The sequence below is a fragment of the Phialemonium atrogriseum genome (genome assembly GCF_030411735.1).
Source record: "Phialemonium atrogriseum strain 8032-3 unplaced genomic scaffold QBC33scaffold_19, whole genome shotgun sequence".
NCBI lineage: Eukaryota > Fungi > Ascomycota > Sordariomycetes > Cephalothecales > Cephalothecaceae > Phialemonium > Phialemonium atrogriseum.
Window position 1 is genome coordinate 416,371 of NW_026848156.1, and position 15,895 is coordinate 432,265.

General features: G+C 55.3%; 5 protein-coding genes across 5 annotated transcripts; 2 read left to right on the forward strand and 3 right to left on the reverse strand.

Moving 5' to 3' along the window:
- Positions 1 to 1,087: 1,087 nt before the first annotated feature.
- On the reverse strand, positions 1,088 to 2,976 carry QBC33DRAFT_544488 (uncharacterized protein). The gene is made up of 5 exons (XM_060428463.1): positions 2,607 to 2,976; positions 2,331 to 2,541; positions 2,167 to 2,285; positions 1,668 to 2,117; positions 1,088 to 1,612 (listed from the first exon to the last, which is right to left on the reverse strand). The coding sequence occupies exons 1-5, from the start codon at positions 2,688 to 2,690 to the stop codon at positions 1,544 to 1,546; spliced, it is 933 nt and encodes a 310-aa protein (XP_060281716.1). The 5' UTR covers positions 2,691 to 2,976; the 3' UTR covers positions 1,088 to 1,543.
- Positions 2,977 to 5,500: 2,524 nt separating this feature from the next.
- On the reverse strand, positions 5,501 to 8,877 carry QBC33DRAFT_143233 (ribonucleoside-diphosphate reductase large chain). The gene is made up of 4 exons (XM_060422125.1): positions 8,586 to 8,877; positions 8,373 to 8,530; positions 5,774 to 8,306; positions 5,501 to 5,704 (listed from the first exon to the last, which is right to left on the reverse strand). The coding sequence occupies exons 1-4, from the start codon at positions 8,602 to 8,604 to the stop codon at positions 5,661 to 5,663; spliced, it is 2,754 nt and encodes a 917-aa protein (XP_060281717.1). The 5' UTR covers positions 8,605 to 8,877; the 3' UTR covers positions 5,501 to 5,660.
- Positions 8,878 to 9,112: 235 nt separating this feature from the next.
- On the forward strand, positions 9,113 to 10,518 carry QBC33DRAFT_579624 (endodeoxyribonuclease-like protein; the record flags this gene model as incomplete). The annotated part of the gene is made up of 3 exons (XM_060431150.1): positions 9,113 to 9,193; positions 9,272 to 9,449; positions 9,545 to 10,518. The coding sequence occupies 3 exons, from the start codon at positions 9,113 to 9,115 to the stop codon at positions 10,516 to 10,518; spliced, it is 1,233 nt and encodes a 410-aa protein (XP_060281718.1).
- Positions 10,519 to 10,591: 73 nt separating this feature from the next.
- On the reverse strand, positions 10,592 to 12,749 carry QBC33DRAFT_143284 (CHL4-domain-containing protein). Its single transcript, XM_060422126.1, has one exon. The coding sequence runs from the start codon at positions 12,355 to 12,357 to the stop codon at positions 10,780 to 10,782; it is 1,578 nt and encodes a 525-aa protein (XP_060281719.1). The 5' UTR covers positions 12,358 to 12,749; the 3' UTR covers positions 10,592 to 10,779.
- Positions 12,750 to 13,879: 1,130 nt separating this feature from the next.
- QBC33DRAFT_455348 (uncharacterized protein) lies at positions 13,880 to 15,337 on the forward strand (the record flags this gene model as incomplete). The annotated part of the gene is made up of 2 exons (XM_060424765.1): positions 13,880 to 14,165; positions 14,745 to 15,337. 2 exons carry the CDS (start codon positions 13,880 to 13,882, stop codon positions 15,335 to 15,337), a joined length of 879 nt encoding a protein of 292 aa, XP_060281720.1.
- Positions 15,338 to 15,895: the final 558 nt, after the last annotated feature.

The following is a 15,895-nucleotide window of genomic DNA, read 5'->3' on the forward strand; positions in this document are numbered from 1 at the left end:
TCTTGCACGTGCTGAAGGGGGACCGACGTTGTGTCTGTTGTTTAGGTGGCCCAACAGAACCAGTCGGTTGACTGGTTCGGTCAACAGAAGTTTGCGTATTTGGCTTTCGGATACCATGCAGGTTGGGGAATGATAGCTAGCAAGGCCAGCACCAGGCTCGGAACTCGTGATGCCTCACGGAGACAAGATCAGGGGTAAACTCCCAACCAAGACGTGAGAGACTCAGCGGGAGAGCAGTCTCTCGATCCAAATATGCCTTGGGCAAGTCGTCCGATCATCTGGGTGAGGTGCTTCGACTTATCTATGCCTTGTTCCTTGAGTCCTTCTGGCGATCGTATAACCAGTCGTCGTCGTTGCCATATTTCCCAAAAGTCCTCCCGTAAGGTGAATTGCTGCACCTGTTTCGCATACCGGCCGGACCCAGGCCCAGGGCTCGCCGAGAGGTTCAAGTGCCCCTCGCCGACAGAAGGTCGACCATCCCCTGATGGCCCGCCCACGCGAGGTTACCTAGATATTCTGCCCAACGGTTATAACTTCCATCGTCGAAGCTTTCGCTCAACAATATAACTCAAAGAAACATCGCCGGATTCCTACAACCAAGACTCATCCCAACCGGCAAACTTCTCGAACCCCGAAACCTAAACCTGCAAGTTGGCCAGGCAGAGAAACACGCAGCCGCCAAGCCAAAGACACCAACTCCCAGGACGAGGTTGATTTCACCAACCTCCCCCGGCCCCCGGTGTGCATGTATGCCTCTGCACATATATGTCAGAGGAGACACCAACGAATCAGGGAGCTCCATGTTAGCTCCGGAATCCCGAGGACCCAAAAAGAGCAACTGATTCCCCAAGGCCCGAGTCTGCTTCTTCTATCCATCCTGCTGGCTGCGGCGAAACCTCCCCTGACCGCGCGCCGTGGCCGAACCCATTCTTCACTCGCAAAACCCTCTGCCGCCCTGCTGGATGGCGGCAGTCTCGAAGAGCTGCTAGCACAGGGTGGGAGACATACTCGCTGTGGACCAGGAGGTTTAAGAAACCAGATTGCAAGCGGATTGCGAGGGCCTGGTACCAGGACCTTTGTTGAATTCCTAGCGTATCGTCCCGGATAGAGAAAGGAAGACCGCGTGATAGTAGTCTCGACTGGCATCTCAAGAACAAACATTGAAAAGCTAGACAAACCGGTATACCGTATTTTTGTAGAGAACGAGGCATCGCCGTTCAGCACTCAAAGTGACTCGAAAGCGTATCAGAAAATGGTCATTCGTACCATTCCCTGGCAATGACCAGGGTTCTATCTATTATTAACCTTGGTCCTTCAATGAGAGTGAGAAAGCAACGCAAATGCCATCCACCATCATGGGTATTTATCTTCACACGACGGTATGTACGTATAGCGGATGAAGCCAGCCCTCCTAGCGACCGGTTAAGAGACCCAGATCCACGTTTCCTGACTCCATCCCAGCATTAATATTTGAATCATTGGGTCGGCTCCCAATTCCATCCCTGGCCCTTCATAACGCATCAATTGAAAGAAAACCCTCGAACTAGAGCAGCATGGCGGCAATACCAGCAGCGGCAAAGAAGCCAGCTGGCGATCCGGTCTTGTACGCACCCTGTTTATCTTATTAGACTGTGCTGTCATGGGTTGGGATATGTCATCAAACTTACCACTGCAGCGTTGGTTCCGCTCGAGGAAGTACCCGCCGAGGAAACCGTGGTAGATCCGACAGTGGTCTTCGAGGTCGAACCACCGCTAGTGATGGTTGAGACGATAGCCGACGTGGTTGCAGCATGGGAACCACTGTTACTACCCCCGGCACCACCGGCGCCACCGGCGCCACCGCCACCGGTACCAGAGATAGTCGTTGTTCCAGTGCTAGTGAAAGTCGAGGAGTCGCTAGTTCCAGTGGTGGTGAAGGTGCTGGTATGGACTCCCGAGGAACCACTACCAGAACCACCACCGGAACCACCACTTGAGCCACCACTTGAGCCACCGCCTGAGCCACCGCCTGAGCCACCACCGTAGATGGTCGTCGATCCTATCGTGGACGTGAAGGTGGATGAACCGCTGGTGATAACAGTCTCGATCGCAGAGGTAGTGATCGCGGAACCGGAACCCTGAGATATATGAGCATCGCACCACAGAAGGGATTATGAATCGACTTACGCCCGCTCCACCCGTTCCCCCCCCTCCGCCAACACCACCACCACCACCACCAGATCCGCCAGACGTGGCAGAAGCGCCGGCACCACCGGAAGCACCAGTGCCGGATGCACCAGAACCACCAGAGCCACCAGAGCCACCAGAGCCACCAGAGCCACCAGAGCCACCAGAGCCACCAGAGCCACCAGCACCGACGTTGGCGCAGTACTGGTTACCCCAATCGACGACTTGCGCTGCGGCATTGTCATCTCCGCAGGACTGGTAGGCACAGTCACGCACACCGAACTTGAAGTTCTGGACACCGCAGAGACAAGCAGCGTCGTTGGCCTGGCAGTTGAATTCGCCGGCCTTGGCGAGCATGTTCCTGATGCAGGTGACCTGGGGAGGAGAGTCAGTACACCAGTGTCCTATCTTGGTTGGGGCCGGCCTAGGGGGATACTCACGCCGCACTCTGGGAACCCGGATGGGAAGTTCTGTGCCGCGACAAGCGTGGTGCCAACCACGGCGACGAAGATACTGGACTTCATTGTGTAGGCTTTGGATGGTCGGAGCGAATGGAATATTCAAGTATTGATCTCGACACTGCGAGTGTTTTGTGGTTAGACTTAAAGTTGTATGGACGCGACGGGTAATGAGCTAGGAAAAAGTCTAGGCTGTGACTGGAATCGGGAGATTTGGTGGAGGTAGTGGAGAGAGTGATGGCGAGGGCGAGGACGAGGGAAAGGGGAAGTTATGCTCACTTCAAAGCTTCCAGGATTTGGTATGACGGACCAAGTTTGGAGAGTGACGTTCAGGGCACCCAGGTTATTAGGTAGGTTGTTTGACGAGGGAAATGAGAGGGAGGCAGGCGGGAGACTGGTATCTAATAAAGGGTGCGAGACAAGCTGGTCTAAATCGGGCAACTACCTGCCGTGAGTGAGGTCGATCTAGGTTGGGAAAGTGCCGTGGGTGCCTCACCCAGCTGCAGGTACACACGGAAGGTAGTATGTACATGTCACTGAATGTGTGAATCTTCGTCAGAGGCCCCCAAGCTGGAGTATGAGTTACCTGCCGGGGTTTGAAGGTACCTCCCGGTCTCTCTCGCCGACTTCAGGCACCGTCTTTGAATGGGGTCTACCTGGCTGCAAGTCCCTTACGTCGGTTTGTTTATTTTTCAGCCTTTAATTTACGCACCAACCTCCTCGCTGTCAAGAAGAAGCAGGAGGCGCGCTTGCGAACATCCATATATCTCGCAGGTAGGTAAGTCGAGGTACCTGTCAGTTTGGAAATACCTGGCACCCAGACTTCCCTGCTTTCACCATTCATTGCCCAGTCAACCAAGCTGAAAATCTTATTAAGTGCATTTAGAGATCAAGCTAAGCAACCTAGCATCCCGGGACTGGAGAATATCCCCGTCTGCTATTATGAAGTCATAGGAGGAAAAGCGGGACTGCATCGCATGGGGCTCATTGGGCGCGACAGGGGTGGCATGGCAGACATTAGTGCAGCGAGAGGCGACGGCGAACGACCAGGAATTCACTCCAGGTTTCAACGGAAGGGGGTGTGTGCTACCATGGCCAAAGTGCCAACCATTGGCCGTCCAATGGGCCTCGGCCTTCCCGTACTCTGTTTGTATGACAGGTCGCAGGAGCGGACACTGGAGGCGCAAATTGAGTTTGTACTCCATCTGACTTCTCCATGACGAGACTTTGTCCGTCTGAACCGTCAAAAGGACCAACCAAACGAGTTGAGTGAGAGGCTAGGGAGAATTACACTCGACTAGGCCCATATAAGCTTCAGCGATCAGGTCCCCGAGTTCCATTGGCGCTTGTCCGCTAGGTCTGCACCGAGGCTGCGGGGATCTCAGAACTGCCTGCTGCTATACCCTTGGAGCATCCGTGGGTGCCTGCCAAGTCGACCAAATTCGTCGCTGGTCAGTTCGACCTGGGAGGTTGGAGAAGAAAAAGAAAATAAGATGGGCCTGGCCAGGAAGGATGAGGTCAGGACGCTTGCCACGTCCGTGGATGGATCTCTCGTTGGCAACCTCCTATTGGCCAATGCATATTCCGATCTGCAGATCGTGGCGCTCCCGCTCAATCCAGGAAGCGGGAACAGGGATCCTGTGGTCTCGGATCAAGATTGTTCAGCTGGCACTGCAAGCAGGGTATTTTTTGGGAGACGGCAGGAAAGCTGATCGTCGCGATCTTGCTGATGTTGATGTCACAAGCGGGCATTAAACTCTCACGCTCCAAAAGAAGTCGTCTCCGCTGCCGACTTCTGCTTCGATTCCCAGTCCCGCCTCCACTGACTGCTCTTTCGCATGCTGGGCACGAATTCAAATTTTACACATGTACGGATACGCATCCGTAGATCGGGGGAGTTGCGGGGGGTGTGGAGTTGCTAGCGCGGCTACTGCCAGCTTCGCTGAGACCTTGCTTGCGACCATTGTTTTTCCCCTGCAATTGAGTGCAGGACGTCGTGCATGTCTGCATACGTAAGCGTTAATCTTTATGGAGCGTGAACGTCACACCCCATTTGATGATTGCCTGTCGGGCAAACCGAGGGTTTTCTGTTTAACTGGTGCACAAGTTTCTAGCTCTCCAAGAAATCAGCTAGAGGGAAATGGGGATGGGATATTTGTACTGTACGGAATACAGACGTACGGAATACAACAGGATTCCGTTGCCGGCTTTGCTCAAGCTGTCCCCCCTGAACCATGGATGCCCCGCACCTGCCTACTTCATAACTTCAATGACTATATCGTGTGCTACGGAAGACGATCGGCTCTGCCAGGGGGTTGGTTAGCCCAGGGTCGTACAGGATGAGAGGAGGTCCGATCAGAAATGCCTTCAAAATTTACGGTTTATCTAGATTGCCAATCTTCTCTCCATCCACCCTATAAGCTTCCTGACTCGCTGTTATCCTCTCCCGACGATCTGTAGTGTACTAAACTGAAACCCTTGTACGCTAGTTCACAGGATGATCGCTTAGCTCGGAAGAGCATGCCGGCTATCACCAACAACCTCATCTCCAACAGGAAAGGAGCGGCACCTTCCAGCAGAGCTGAGTAGTAGCGCAGCCAATCCATGTTAACTTTTCTGTTATTGCCTTGGTAGCTGAAGAGATCGACATGGAAACAGCTGTCCCGAATTCGGGGATTCCGTAGGTGAAGCATGATCGTGAGGTGGTGCGCAAGCATATTGTTCTACCAGAGCCTGGTACAATACCTACCTACCTACCTGCCTACCTACCCAGGTGCCTGATAATAACAGTAAATACAACACGATGACAACGACAGTTGATAGGATGGACTCGACCCATGCAAGCCCACTAGAAAAGAGAACCAGACCAATTCATTCCGCCCTTACAAACGAAACGCGCATCCTTGCTGGTATCAGGTGTTTAGTGTTGAGCGCCCAAAGCAAGAGAATGCGCTCCAGAAAGACCATGCAGTACAATATTATATCCTATCATCAACCATCGCATTACTCATCATCGCTCTCCGACAGGGTGACAGATCAGCCACTGCACATGATGCACGACTCGGGGTTCTCGATGCTGCCTGTGAATTCCGAGTTAGCATGCTGGATCTAGTGAATCAGTTATGATGGCTTCTCTTCCAACAACTTACAAGCAAGGACAGCGTCCGAGTAGATGTCCGTCTCCCGCTCTTTGCTCTCATCCTCCTCGTCCTCGTTCTGGCTCTCCTTCTTGCTGTCGAGGGTAGCGTCACTGAGCTCTTCGAGCTCGATCTTCTCGCTTGGCTCGGTGGGCAAGGCCTTGGGGCTGTCTCCCTCGGGGATATCAGCCTTGAAGGGGACGGGTTTTGAAGGCGATGCAAGCGGGCGCGACTGGACGTCGCCATTGGCAGCCAGCTTGATTGGTGGGGGCGTGGTGCTGGGAGTCGGGATCCCGTTGCTGGCGATATTACCGCCGGGGCGATCCTCCTTCTTGGCATACATGGGCCGCGGCACGGCCGAGTGCGACGATGCCATGTAGCTGCCCGAAGGTGGGGCGCGCTTCCTCAGACCAGAAGTCGTCTTTCCAACGGCCGTGTCTTGCAGGCGGAGAGCCTCTTGGTCAACCGTGAACTGGATAGGTTGAGCAGCAGCCTGGGTGCGGAGGTAGTACATGCCGGTCTTGAGACCAAGCTTCCAACCGGCGAAGTGCATGCTGGTGATCTTGCCCATCGTAGGCTCCCGCATGTGGATGTTGAGGGACTGGGATTGATCGATGAAGGCACCACGGTCAGCCGCCATCTGGACGATGGTACGCTGGGAGATCTCCCAGACAGTCTTATACAGGGCCTTGATGTCGGCCGGGATGTTGGGGATAGCCTGGATAGAGCCGTCGGCGGCAATGATGCGGTTCTTCATGCTGTCCGACCACAGGCCCATATCGACAAGGTCCTTCAACAGCCATGGGTTGACAACCTGGAATTCACCAGCAAGCACTCGTCGCTGGTAGATGTTCGACGTGTACGGCTCGAAGCACTCGTTGTTGCCCAGGATCTGGGAAGTCGAGGCCGTAGGCATGGGAGCCAAAAGAAGACTGTTGCGGACGCCGTGCTCCTTGATGGTGGCCTTGAGACTCTCCCAATCCCATAGGTCGCTGGGCTTGACGTTCCACATGTCATACTGCAGGATACCCTGGGAAACGGGCGAGCCCTCGTAGGTCGAGTAGGGACCCTGCTCCTTGGCCAATTCGCACGAGGCGGTGAGAGCGGCATGGTAGATGGTCTCGAAGATTTGCTTATTCAGCTCACGGGCTTCGGGAGACTCGAAGGGCATACGGAGGGCCAGGAATGCGTCGGCAAGACCCTGGACACCGATACCAATAGGCCTGTGACGCATGTTGCTGTTGCGCGCCTCGGGGACCGGGTAGTGGTTGACGTCGATGATCTTGTTCAGGTTGCGGACGACGACCTGAGTGACTTCGTGGAGCTTCTGGAAGTCGTAGGCCCCCTCGTTGTAGTCAACAAAGGACGGCAGCGACAGCGACGCCAAGTTGCAGACGGCAACCTCGTCAGGGGCAGAGTACTCGATAATCTCGGTGCACAGGTTGGAGCTCCGGATGGTACCGAGGTTCTTCTGGTTGCTCTTGCGGTTGCAATGGTCCTTGTAGAGCATGAAGGGGTTGCCAGTCTCGGTCTGAGCTTCCAAAATGGCATACCAAAGCTTCTGCGCCTTGATGGTCTTGAGGCCGCGGCCCTCCTGCTCATATTTCTCGTAGAGAGCCTCGAATTCCTCGCCGTAGCAGTCGGCAAGGCCTGGGCACTCGTTGGGGCACATCAGAGTCCACTCGCCATTCTTCTCAACCCGCTTCATGAAGAGGTCAGGGATCCAGAGGGCGAGGAAGAGGTCCCGGGCACGGACTTCCTCCTTGCCGTGGTTCTTTCTAAGATCGAGGAATTCAAAAACATCGGCGTGCCAGGGCTCGAGGTAGATGGCAAAAGCACCCGGCCGCTTGTTGCCGCCTTGGTCGACGTAGCGGGCAGTGTTGTTGAAGACGCGGAGCATCGGAATGATGCCGTTGGAGGTGCCGTTCGTGCCGGCGATGTAGGATCCAGTGGCACGGATGCGGTGGACGTTGAGACCGATGCCTCCAGCCATCTTGGAGATCATAGCACAGGTCTTCAGAGTGTCGTAGATGCCTTCGATGCTGTCCTCCTTCATGTCGACCAAGAAGCAGGATGAGAACTGAGCCTGGGGAGTACCAGCGTTGAAGAGGGTTGGCGAGGCATGGGTGAACATCTTGCCCGACATCAAGTTGTAAGTCTCAATGACGCGCTCGATGTTTTCTCCCCAGATGCCGACGGCAACACGCATGATCATGTGCTGGGGTCGCTCGGCAATCTTGCCATCAAGCTTGAGCAGGTAGGACCGCTCCAAAGTCTTGAAGCCGAAGTACTGGTAATTGAAGTCTCGGTCGTAGACGATGGCCGAGTCCAAGTCCTCCTTGTGACGCATGACGCAGTCGTACGTCTCCTGGGAAATCATGGGCGAAGGCCGCTTATTCCTAGGATTGACATAGTGGTAGAGGTCGCTGATAACAGATGACCACTGCTTCTTGGTCTGCTTGTGGAGGTTGGAGACAGCAATACGGGCTGCAAGGATGGCGTAGTCGGGGTGGGTGACGGTCATGTACGCCGCAGTTTCGGCAGCCTAGGAGCAGAGAGAGAGAAGCGTTAGTTAAGTGAAATGGAGTGATGGAACAGGAGGCCAACCTACAAGATCGTCCAACTGAACGGTTGTGACACCACCATAGACGCCAGAGATGACCTTCTGGGTAATGGCAACGGGGTCTACATGGTCCATATCAAGCCCATAGCAGAGTCGGGAGACTCGTGCCGTGATCTTGTCGAACTGGACGCGTTCCTGGCGTCCATCTACACAGCAGTCAGCTTGGAGAAGCACAGAATCGACAATTGGGCTAATACATACCGCGCTTTCTGACATACATGGCGAGAATGGATGTGTGGACTAAGACTGGAGGGAAGCTCGGAAGGTCAGAAGGGTGGCGAAGGCACTATGCAGTGCGGACACTCAAAGAGATAATTGCTGGTTGCAAGTACCAAAGTGGTCGGGACACGTCTCAATGCAATTCTAGGATATTAATTTGCTTCTTGCAGAGGTGGTGGTGTTGAATGGAAGAGACTGGGAAATGTTAAGGTGAATCTTCTCGGGGGCTTTTAAGGAGAACGCGAGGTGGGGTGGGGGAGCGTGTTGACACGCGTGTTAGCGCGAAAAAACAAATGCACAGGCAGGGCGTTTGCTTAAGTACCAATTAAAACTGTCAACCTGGATGACTCAACTCGACTAGGTAACCGACCCAAGACTGGAATTGAAGACGGAATCCGGGGCCGTCCTCTCGGTGTAAACATCTCGGCCGAGCTATGCGAACCCGAGCTGTACAGTTTGGACTGAAAAACATACCTCATTTGAGAAGCAAAGGAGCAGCTGGGTTCACGATGGCGGCTTCAAATGCCGTCTCCTCCACCCCTGGGGAACAGTTGGATGGGTCCACTGGTTATAAGCCCAGATACGTCGATGTATGTCCTAATCAGGGATCTAAATCCTGCTCGGTCTCTATTGTACTACGAGGCTGACCATGGGACTCAAAGTAAAAGATTGGCATCAATCTAGCTGATCCCATCTACCGCGGCCGCTACCATGGCTCGCAGCGGCATCCAGACGACTTGAATGGCGTGCTGCAAAGAGCAAAGGAGGTGGGATGCTCGAAGCTCATCGTGACGGGGTCAAGCTTCAAGAGCTCGAGGGATGCTCTTAAACTCGCCGAAGAGTTCCGTAAGTACAATGCAATACCTGCCAAAGAGGAATCCTATGTTACGGTTCCGGCAGGATCGGGGATCGGTAGTCCGTTAACTCACGCTCCTCATCAGCCGGCACCGTCTACACAACCGCGGGAATCCACCCATGTAGTAGCTCCATATTCAAGGCCTCGCACCCGCGGCACCACGAAGAGGACCACTCGGACGACGAGCATACGCCCGCCTGCGGGCCGGACCCGACCCAGCCCATCCAGGACGGCGACGCCATCGACGCCGCCCGGAGCGCGACCATCATCCGCGACCTCGCCGCCTTCGTGCGGGAGGCGCGCTCGTCGCCCTCGCCGGCCGCCGCCCTCGTGGCCCTCGGCGAGTTCGGGCTCGACTACGACCGCCTGCACTACTGCTCGCGGGACGTGCAGCTGCACTCGTTCGCCGCGCAGCTCGACCTCGCCGCCTCGCTGTCGCCGCAGCTGCCGCTCTTCCTGCACTCGCGGGCCGCGCACGCCGACTTCGTCGGCCTCCTGCGGTCCAGGTTCGGCGAGCGGCTCGAGCGGCTCGAGCGGGGCGCCGTCGTCCACAGCTTCACCGGCACCGTCGAGGAGATGCGCGAGCTGTCGGGCCTGGGGCTGTACATCGGCATCAACGGGTGCAGCTTCAAGACGGCAGAGAACTGCGCCGTCGTCGCAGAGGTCGGCCTGGACAGGCTAATGATCGAGACCGACGGGCCCTGGTGCGAGGTCCGCCCCAGCCACGAGGGGTGGAAGTACCTAGTCGAGCCGAGGCCCGCGGACGCGAACGGGGAGGCCGTCGCGGGCGGTGGTGGTCCGGTGGTGGACGGAGGAGATGCGCCGGGCAAGGCGAGAAAGCAGGGGAAGAAGAATCAGAAGAAGCAATCCGAGGTCCCGGAGAGATTCAAGGTGGTCAAGAAGGAGAAGTGGCAAGAGGGAGCAATGGTGAAAGGACGGAATGAGCCTTGCACGATAGAACGGGTTGCCAAGATCATCGCCGGGATTAAAGGGGTACCGGTGGAAGACGTGTGCGAGGCAGCCTGGGAGAACACGGTCAAGGTATTCGGATTGAACTGATATAGAACATCTCATCGCTACCTCGGTCGACTGAACAAATGTGGAAACCAACACTTCCCTGGAGTCCTGAGGCTCCGTGAAGTGAACTACAGGATGCATTTAGTTTCTTAAACAGTCTAGACTCTCGGCCAGCCGACTAGATAGAGGTGATTAGAGAACATTTTACCTCATTGAATGTTCTACAAATAGTGTGTGACCTCATATCGCATACAACGTTTTCTCGTCTCGACTCATCGCAGAAACCAAACGGACAGGCCTGTCTCAAATTCCCGAACCTTTGTGCCCCCGTATCCTGCCATGCCTAACGGCCCCGATTGTTACGCCCTCCTCGCCCGTCATCCAGCCAGGCATGCGCGTCCCATCTATTATCCCGTTTTCTACAAGCTGCCTGATGCCGGCAAACACGTGGGCCCCGTGGAATGTCAGCCGGATGTTGGGCCGCCAACTGCCTTCCGGCTCTTCCTGGTCCTGGTTCAGGGGCTCATCCCGGTCGTCGGCCTCCCTCTCTCGCTCCAGCAGCTCTTCAACCTGGCTGCGCCGACCACCAATCGACCTTCTCACTCTATTCCTCGGCCCAGCAACTTTGTCGCCATCTTCATTACTTCGAGATATGGGCTTTCGTTGATCTCGTTCTAAGGGGAAAGCGTCCTCAATGATAATGTCGACTCTCTCAACCCCCCTACCGTCGTCGATCTTGGCCGAGTCGCCAAATCGTGCTTGCGCTACACGCCTGGCACGCTTTGCAGCGCGCTCGTCGCGCTGTGTTGCCGGGCTGGCTGCCCTCTTTCGGGATCCCTCGGCCGGCTTCGGCGATGGCGGGTTATCCCCATCGGATAGTGGCGGTGTTGGCAGGACCGTGTCCAGGGGCGACTCCTTCTTCCTGTCGTCCGCATAGATGCTCCAGCCGCCGCCCGCGGCACTGGTCCGCCCTGAGCCTCTCCGGTGGAGGAGTTCCTCCAGGTTCCTGGTCGACAGGCTCGTCGACTTCAGGGTATATCTTTCTCGCGGCCGGGACAGGGCCTTGGGAATCCCTTGGATGATGAGAGTCCGGAGGCTTCTCGACTCGCCGGCCGTGGCCGGCCCTACTGTCTGTGATTTGGAGATGAAGATGTGTGGTGATGCGTCTGGAAAAGCGATGTAGACGGTGCGCGAGGCTTCGGAAGTGGAGGATAGCCTGTCGCCCCCATTGCTGGTAGCCGCGAGATTTGTGTTATAAGGGGAGTCGAGGATGAAAATACGCAGCAACAGGACGGGCAGATTCCTATGCCTTTCAAAGCTGTAATGTGCCTTGACATCGGGGAGGACCTGTGCCTGGAGGTTTTGCAGGAATGAGGATGGATGGAAGCGCGGCACTGTGAGCGACTCCTTGTCGACCTTGGGAGGCTCTTCCGCCTCGGCATCCTTTGATGGTGTACGCAAGGGCACTATGCGGTAGGCGGACCACTTTTGCGATGTTGGATGGTCGTACAGATACTGGAAATCGGCCATTGCCAATTGGTAAAGACTGACCCCTTGGCGCCAGTCGCCATCGAGTATTCTGTCAACAACCTCCCTCTTTGATCCCTTGCGTGTCTGCATGGCGGCATAGAGCTCCTGAAGCTCTTCCAGGGAGTGAGCTGGAGGGTGGAAATCGTCCTGCTCGTCGTCATCATCGTCGCTATCGTCGAGCAGGTAGGGGGCTGAAAGGGACTGGTTGTTCTCGTCAAGCCAGTCGAGTGATATCGAGAGGAGAGATGAACGTGACAAGCGATTCAGGATCTTTTGGACAATGGGATTTGCCGCGTCGATTCGCAAGGACGACGGCAGCCGAGACGTCGTGGGGATGGAGATTGGCGCCATTGTTGCAGCATCGTGGATCCTGGGGATGGATCAAATTGGCACACTCTGGTCGCGAATTGGATCAAGTATCACTGTGATGGTTGAAACCATTTGCCAGAAGAAGTCGGCCTCGCCTACATCCCCCAACAAGTCATGCCCCACATCAAAAAGCTTCCTGTGTAGGTGCGGATGAGCTACAAATGCGATTGAATCCCAATGCGCCTCCCATGTTGTGACGCGTTGGATGCTGGAGCGCGTCGTGGGCTCGTGCGTTTTGCCAGGTTCCTGAAACGGTCTAGCGCATTTCGTTGTTAACCGACTTACCGTTAATTATCGTGGCCAATTTGTCAGCTTAAGAGCAGGGTGGCGGAGTGGATTATCTCGAGTTCTTCCTTAGTAGCTGACACGGACAAAGACGGGACCTACGTCGTCCAACAGCAACGCAGCAGAACGTTATCTACCTCTCCGCTTTCACATGGTCGAGGGAAAAACCCGCCATCTTTCATCGTCATACTCTGGTGATCTTCGCATCAATAAGTCAGGGGCCCAGGGCAGAATGATGTTGTTAGTGGAGTTGATCGGCCGATGTAATCATTGATTGAACCATCTGAAGAGAGGAGGGGCAGGGCGCATGGAAGTCACCTTGCCGTGGGGGACCTGGAGCCAGTCTGGACCACCGACTCGACAGCACCACCTCCCACGTCCGGCTAATACACATGCCTTTTGTCTTGCAGCTGGGAAATATTTGCCTGCATAGTATCTACTTTAAACTTTAAATGGGTACTTTTGGTCCCCCATTCCACAGGGAATCTCTACAGGTTCCGAAATATTCACAGAATTGCTGTGCGTAATTCCCGTCCCCCCTTCCTATGCACAAGGGAGATTGAAGTGCAAGAGTGTATGGGTTCTCGGCGGATTCGAGTCTGTAGGTACATCGTACGGCTGATTGGGTGGGTGCGCCCTTTGCGGTACTTTTGAGGAAGTGCCAAGTGGGGGTCCCGGGATAAAGTGTGCACGCAACTTTGCGCCGATGGCGGGGCAATTTCCATGGTCTACCGAGAGCGTGGGATAAGTCAATCGCTTGACTAATTGGAATCCAGCATTTTTGGCGGCACTGTTCGGAACGTTGTGGGTTGGCCGTCACCAGTTGCCTTTTCACCTAGAAACCCTTAGCAAGCCTTCCTAAACCCCCAAAAATTGGTCTCGAAACCCGCCTACCTAGACAGCATCAACCACTCACTCCTTGCAAGTATCGATCGTGTCATTGGATACAGTCACGCTGCGGGTCAGACTCGAAGAAAAGAAAGAGTGCCCCGCCCCCAGTCTCTTTGTTTCTGGTACTACCATCCCCTCGCTCTCAATCTCCAACAAACCAAAAGCACCACAAAAGCCTCGTCGTCGACGGCGAGCAGAAATCAATATCCGACCGCTTCAGGAACGCGCCCAAGAGCGACACGATCGAACCCGGGAAGAGGAGAGCGCAGCGGATCGAGCAGTTCTTTGACGTCGCGAACCACGTCTTTGGTCGCAAAGCAGGCCCATCATGGGGACATACAATGGTCGGAGGGGACCAAATGTCTCGCAGTATTTGCGGGAACTGAATACCATTCCCGCGCAGGACCCGCCTGCTGCCGACGAGGCCTTTGGCATGGAGGACGATCTTGCCATGTTCACCAACACGCAGTTCTTCGACTTCGATTCTGGCCAGAATACGGATTACAATGCACCACCAGCCAAGCCTGACTCGGCCGAGACAACGCAGCGTCCGGACGATCTCACATCTCCGAACTCAGTCATAGGCGAGTTTGGTGGCATCGACTTTATGTCAGGTTAGTCGACACGATTTCCTTCGTTTCATTCTTTTCTTCCTCTTTGCATTCTCCTCACAAACCGGTGGTGGTGCTGCTGCTGTCGTGGCGAGTGCCGACAGCGGTTCGCCTTACTCACCGTTGCTCTCACTCAATATGCAACCGCCCGCCCGCCAGAGGCGAAAAAGGGCCTTCCTATCACGGAAGGAAGATGGGCTTCAACCCCACCCCACAGTTCATCTTTCCGCATGCTCCAGCGGTGTATCCTGATTGGAAAGGACCCGGGCTGGCATGCAAGCCGCATGGACTCTGCGCCCTGGGGGCATGCCTAAATGCGGATGACAAATGAAGTGTCTCCGTCAGGTCACGCAATACCCCGTGATGCGATGGTGCAATCGGTCAGGGTGTCAGACTGCCCAACCACCGACGCGCAATGTCCGCCCTCGACCAGCATCAGTGTTATCCGATGCTTTGACGGAGCCACGCTCCCCTTGTTCTTGATATGTTTTGCTTTCTGTTTTCAGCGAAATCTTGTCTTGTTCTTGTCATGAGGCCCAGCCGGGAATCGCTCACGCGCTGACCATGGCACAATGGCTCCAGGGGAATTCAACCTGGGCGATTTTGGATCAGCCTATACCTCACCGACCATTCCTAGTTTCGCCGACACACTAGGAAATCTGCAGCCAATCCAGCCCAACCCTCAGACTGTCTATCCGCCGCCCCCGGGCCCGCAGCACCAGGCCGGCTACGGTGTCCAGGCGCCGCGGATAGGAGAGAAACACAAGCCCGAGACGCCCTCCCACGCCAGCCCGAATCGCGCCCTCAGCTTTGAGGACGCCTCCCGCTTCGCCGCCGAGGAGGACAAGCGGAGACGCAACACCGCCGCCAGCGCCCGCTTCCGCGTCAAGAAGAAGCAGCGCGAGCAGGCCCTCGAGAAGTCGGCCAAGGAGATGACCGACAAGGTCAACGCCCTCGAGGGCCGTATCCAGCAGCTTGAGACGGAGAACAAATGGCTCAAGAACCTCATCATGGAGAAGAACGAGGGCAACGAGGACGTCATCAGGTTATGGAAGGAGTTTGGTGCCACCAAGGATTCCGACAAGAAAGACCGGGATCCCCGAAAATCGAAAGAAGACGTTAGAGACAGCGTGACGGTAGCGCGGCTGGATGCCAAGGCTTTGTCCAAGGAGTGACAGTGCCAAGCTGCAATCTTGTCCGTCTATGCGCTCATGTCTCTCCTTTTTGGTTCCTTTGTTTTTGTGTTTATTCGGCGGCGTCAGTGGATGTAGGAGCATATCCTGGGGTGGCAGGCGATGTGTTTTCTGGGGCTCGTGGGAAGACGGGAAGGCTATATCCTGTTCTTGCTTACGATGGCTGTCACCGACTGCCACATGGCTAGCAGGTACATGCTTTCACGGGGACCATGGCACCATGTGGAAGCTGACTTGAGATGGAGACTATGAACATATATGTATCTGGGTGTCACTTGTGGAGAGGGTGTGATGGATGTGTTCGAACTATTCTGACAATATCATGCAACACTTGTCATTGACAGAAACCAAAGCATATTGTGCGATTGGCATGTTCGACCTTGATAACAGCATCGACCAGGTATTTGCTAATGGTGTAGCGATACTAAAGAGCCAACTCTTGGGCTCGCCGAGCATATTCTTCTGCTTTCAAACTAGGAGAAGGCCGTGCCAAGTCCTGATCCTGCCCTGGCCGGGTAACAGATCTCAAACGGTCGGGCT

Bases quoted from the DNA above. Each gene is read 5' to 3' on its own strand.
- QBC33DRAFT_143233 (XM_060422125.1), bottom strand. The intron at 8,307-8,372 runs GTAGGTTGGCCT...CTCTGCTCCTAG, and splicing joins CCGTTCAGTTGGACGATCTT to GCTGCCGAAACTGCGGCGTA. The intron at 5,705-5,773 runs GTAAGTTGTTGG...CGGAATTCACAG, and splicing joins CTCGGACGCTGTCCTTGCTT to GCAGCATCGAGAACCCCGAG.
- QBC33DRAFT_143284 (XM_060422126.1), bottom strand. From the start codon at position 12,357: ATGGCGCCAATCTCCATCCCCACGACGTCTCGGCTGCCGTCGTCCTTG.
- QBC33DRAFT_544488 (XM_060428463.1), bottom strand. From the start codon at position 2,690: ATGAAGTCCAGTATCTTCGTCGCCGTGGTTGGCACCACGCTTGTCGCG. The intron at 2,542-2,606 runs GTGAGTATCCCC...TCTCCTCCCCAG, and splicing joins CCGGGTTCCCAGAGTGCGGC to GTCACCTGCATCAGGAACAT. The intron at 1,613-1,667 runs GTAAGTTTGATG...TAAGATAAACAG, and splicing joins GCGGAACCAACGCTGCAGTG to GGTGCGTACAAGACCGGATC.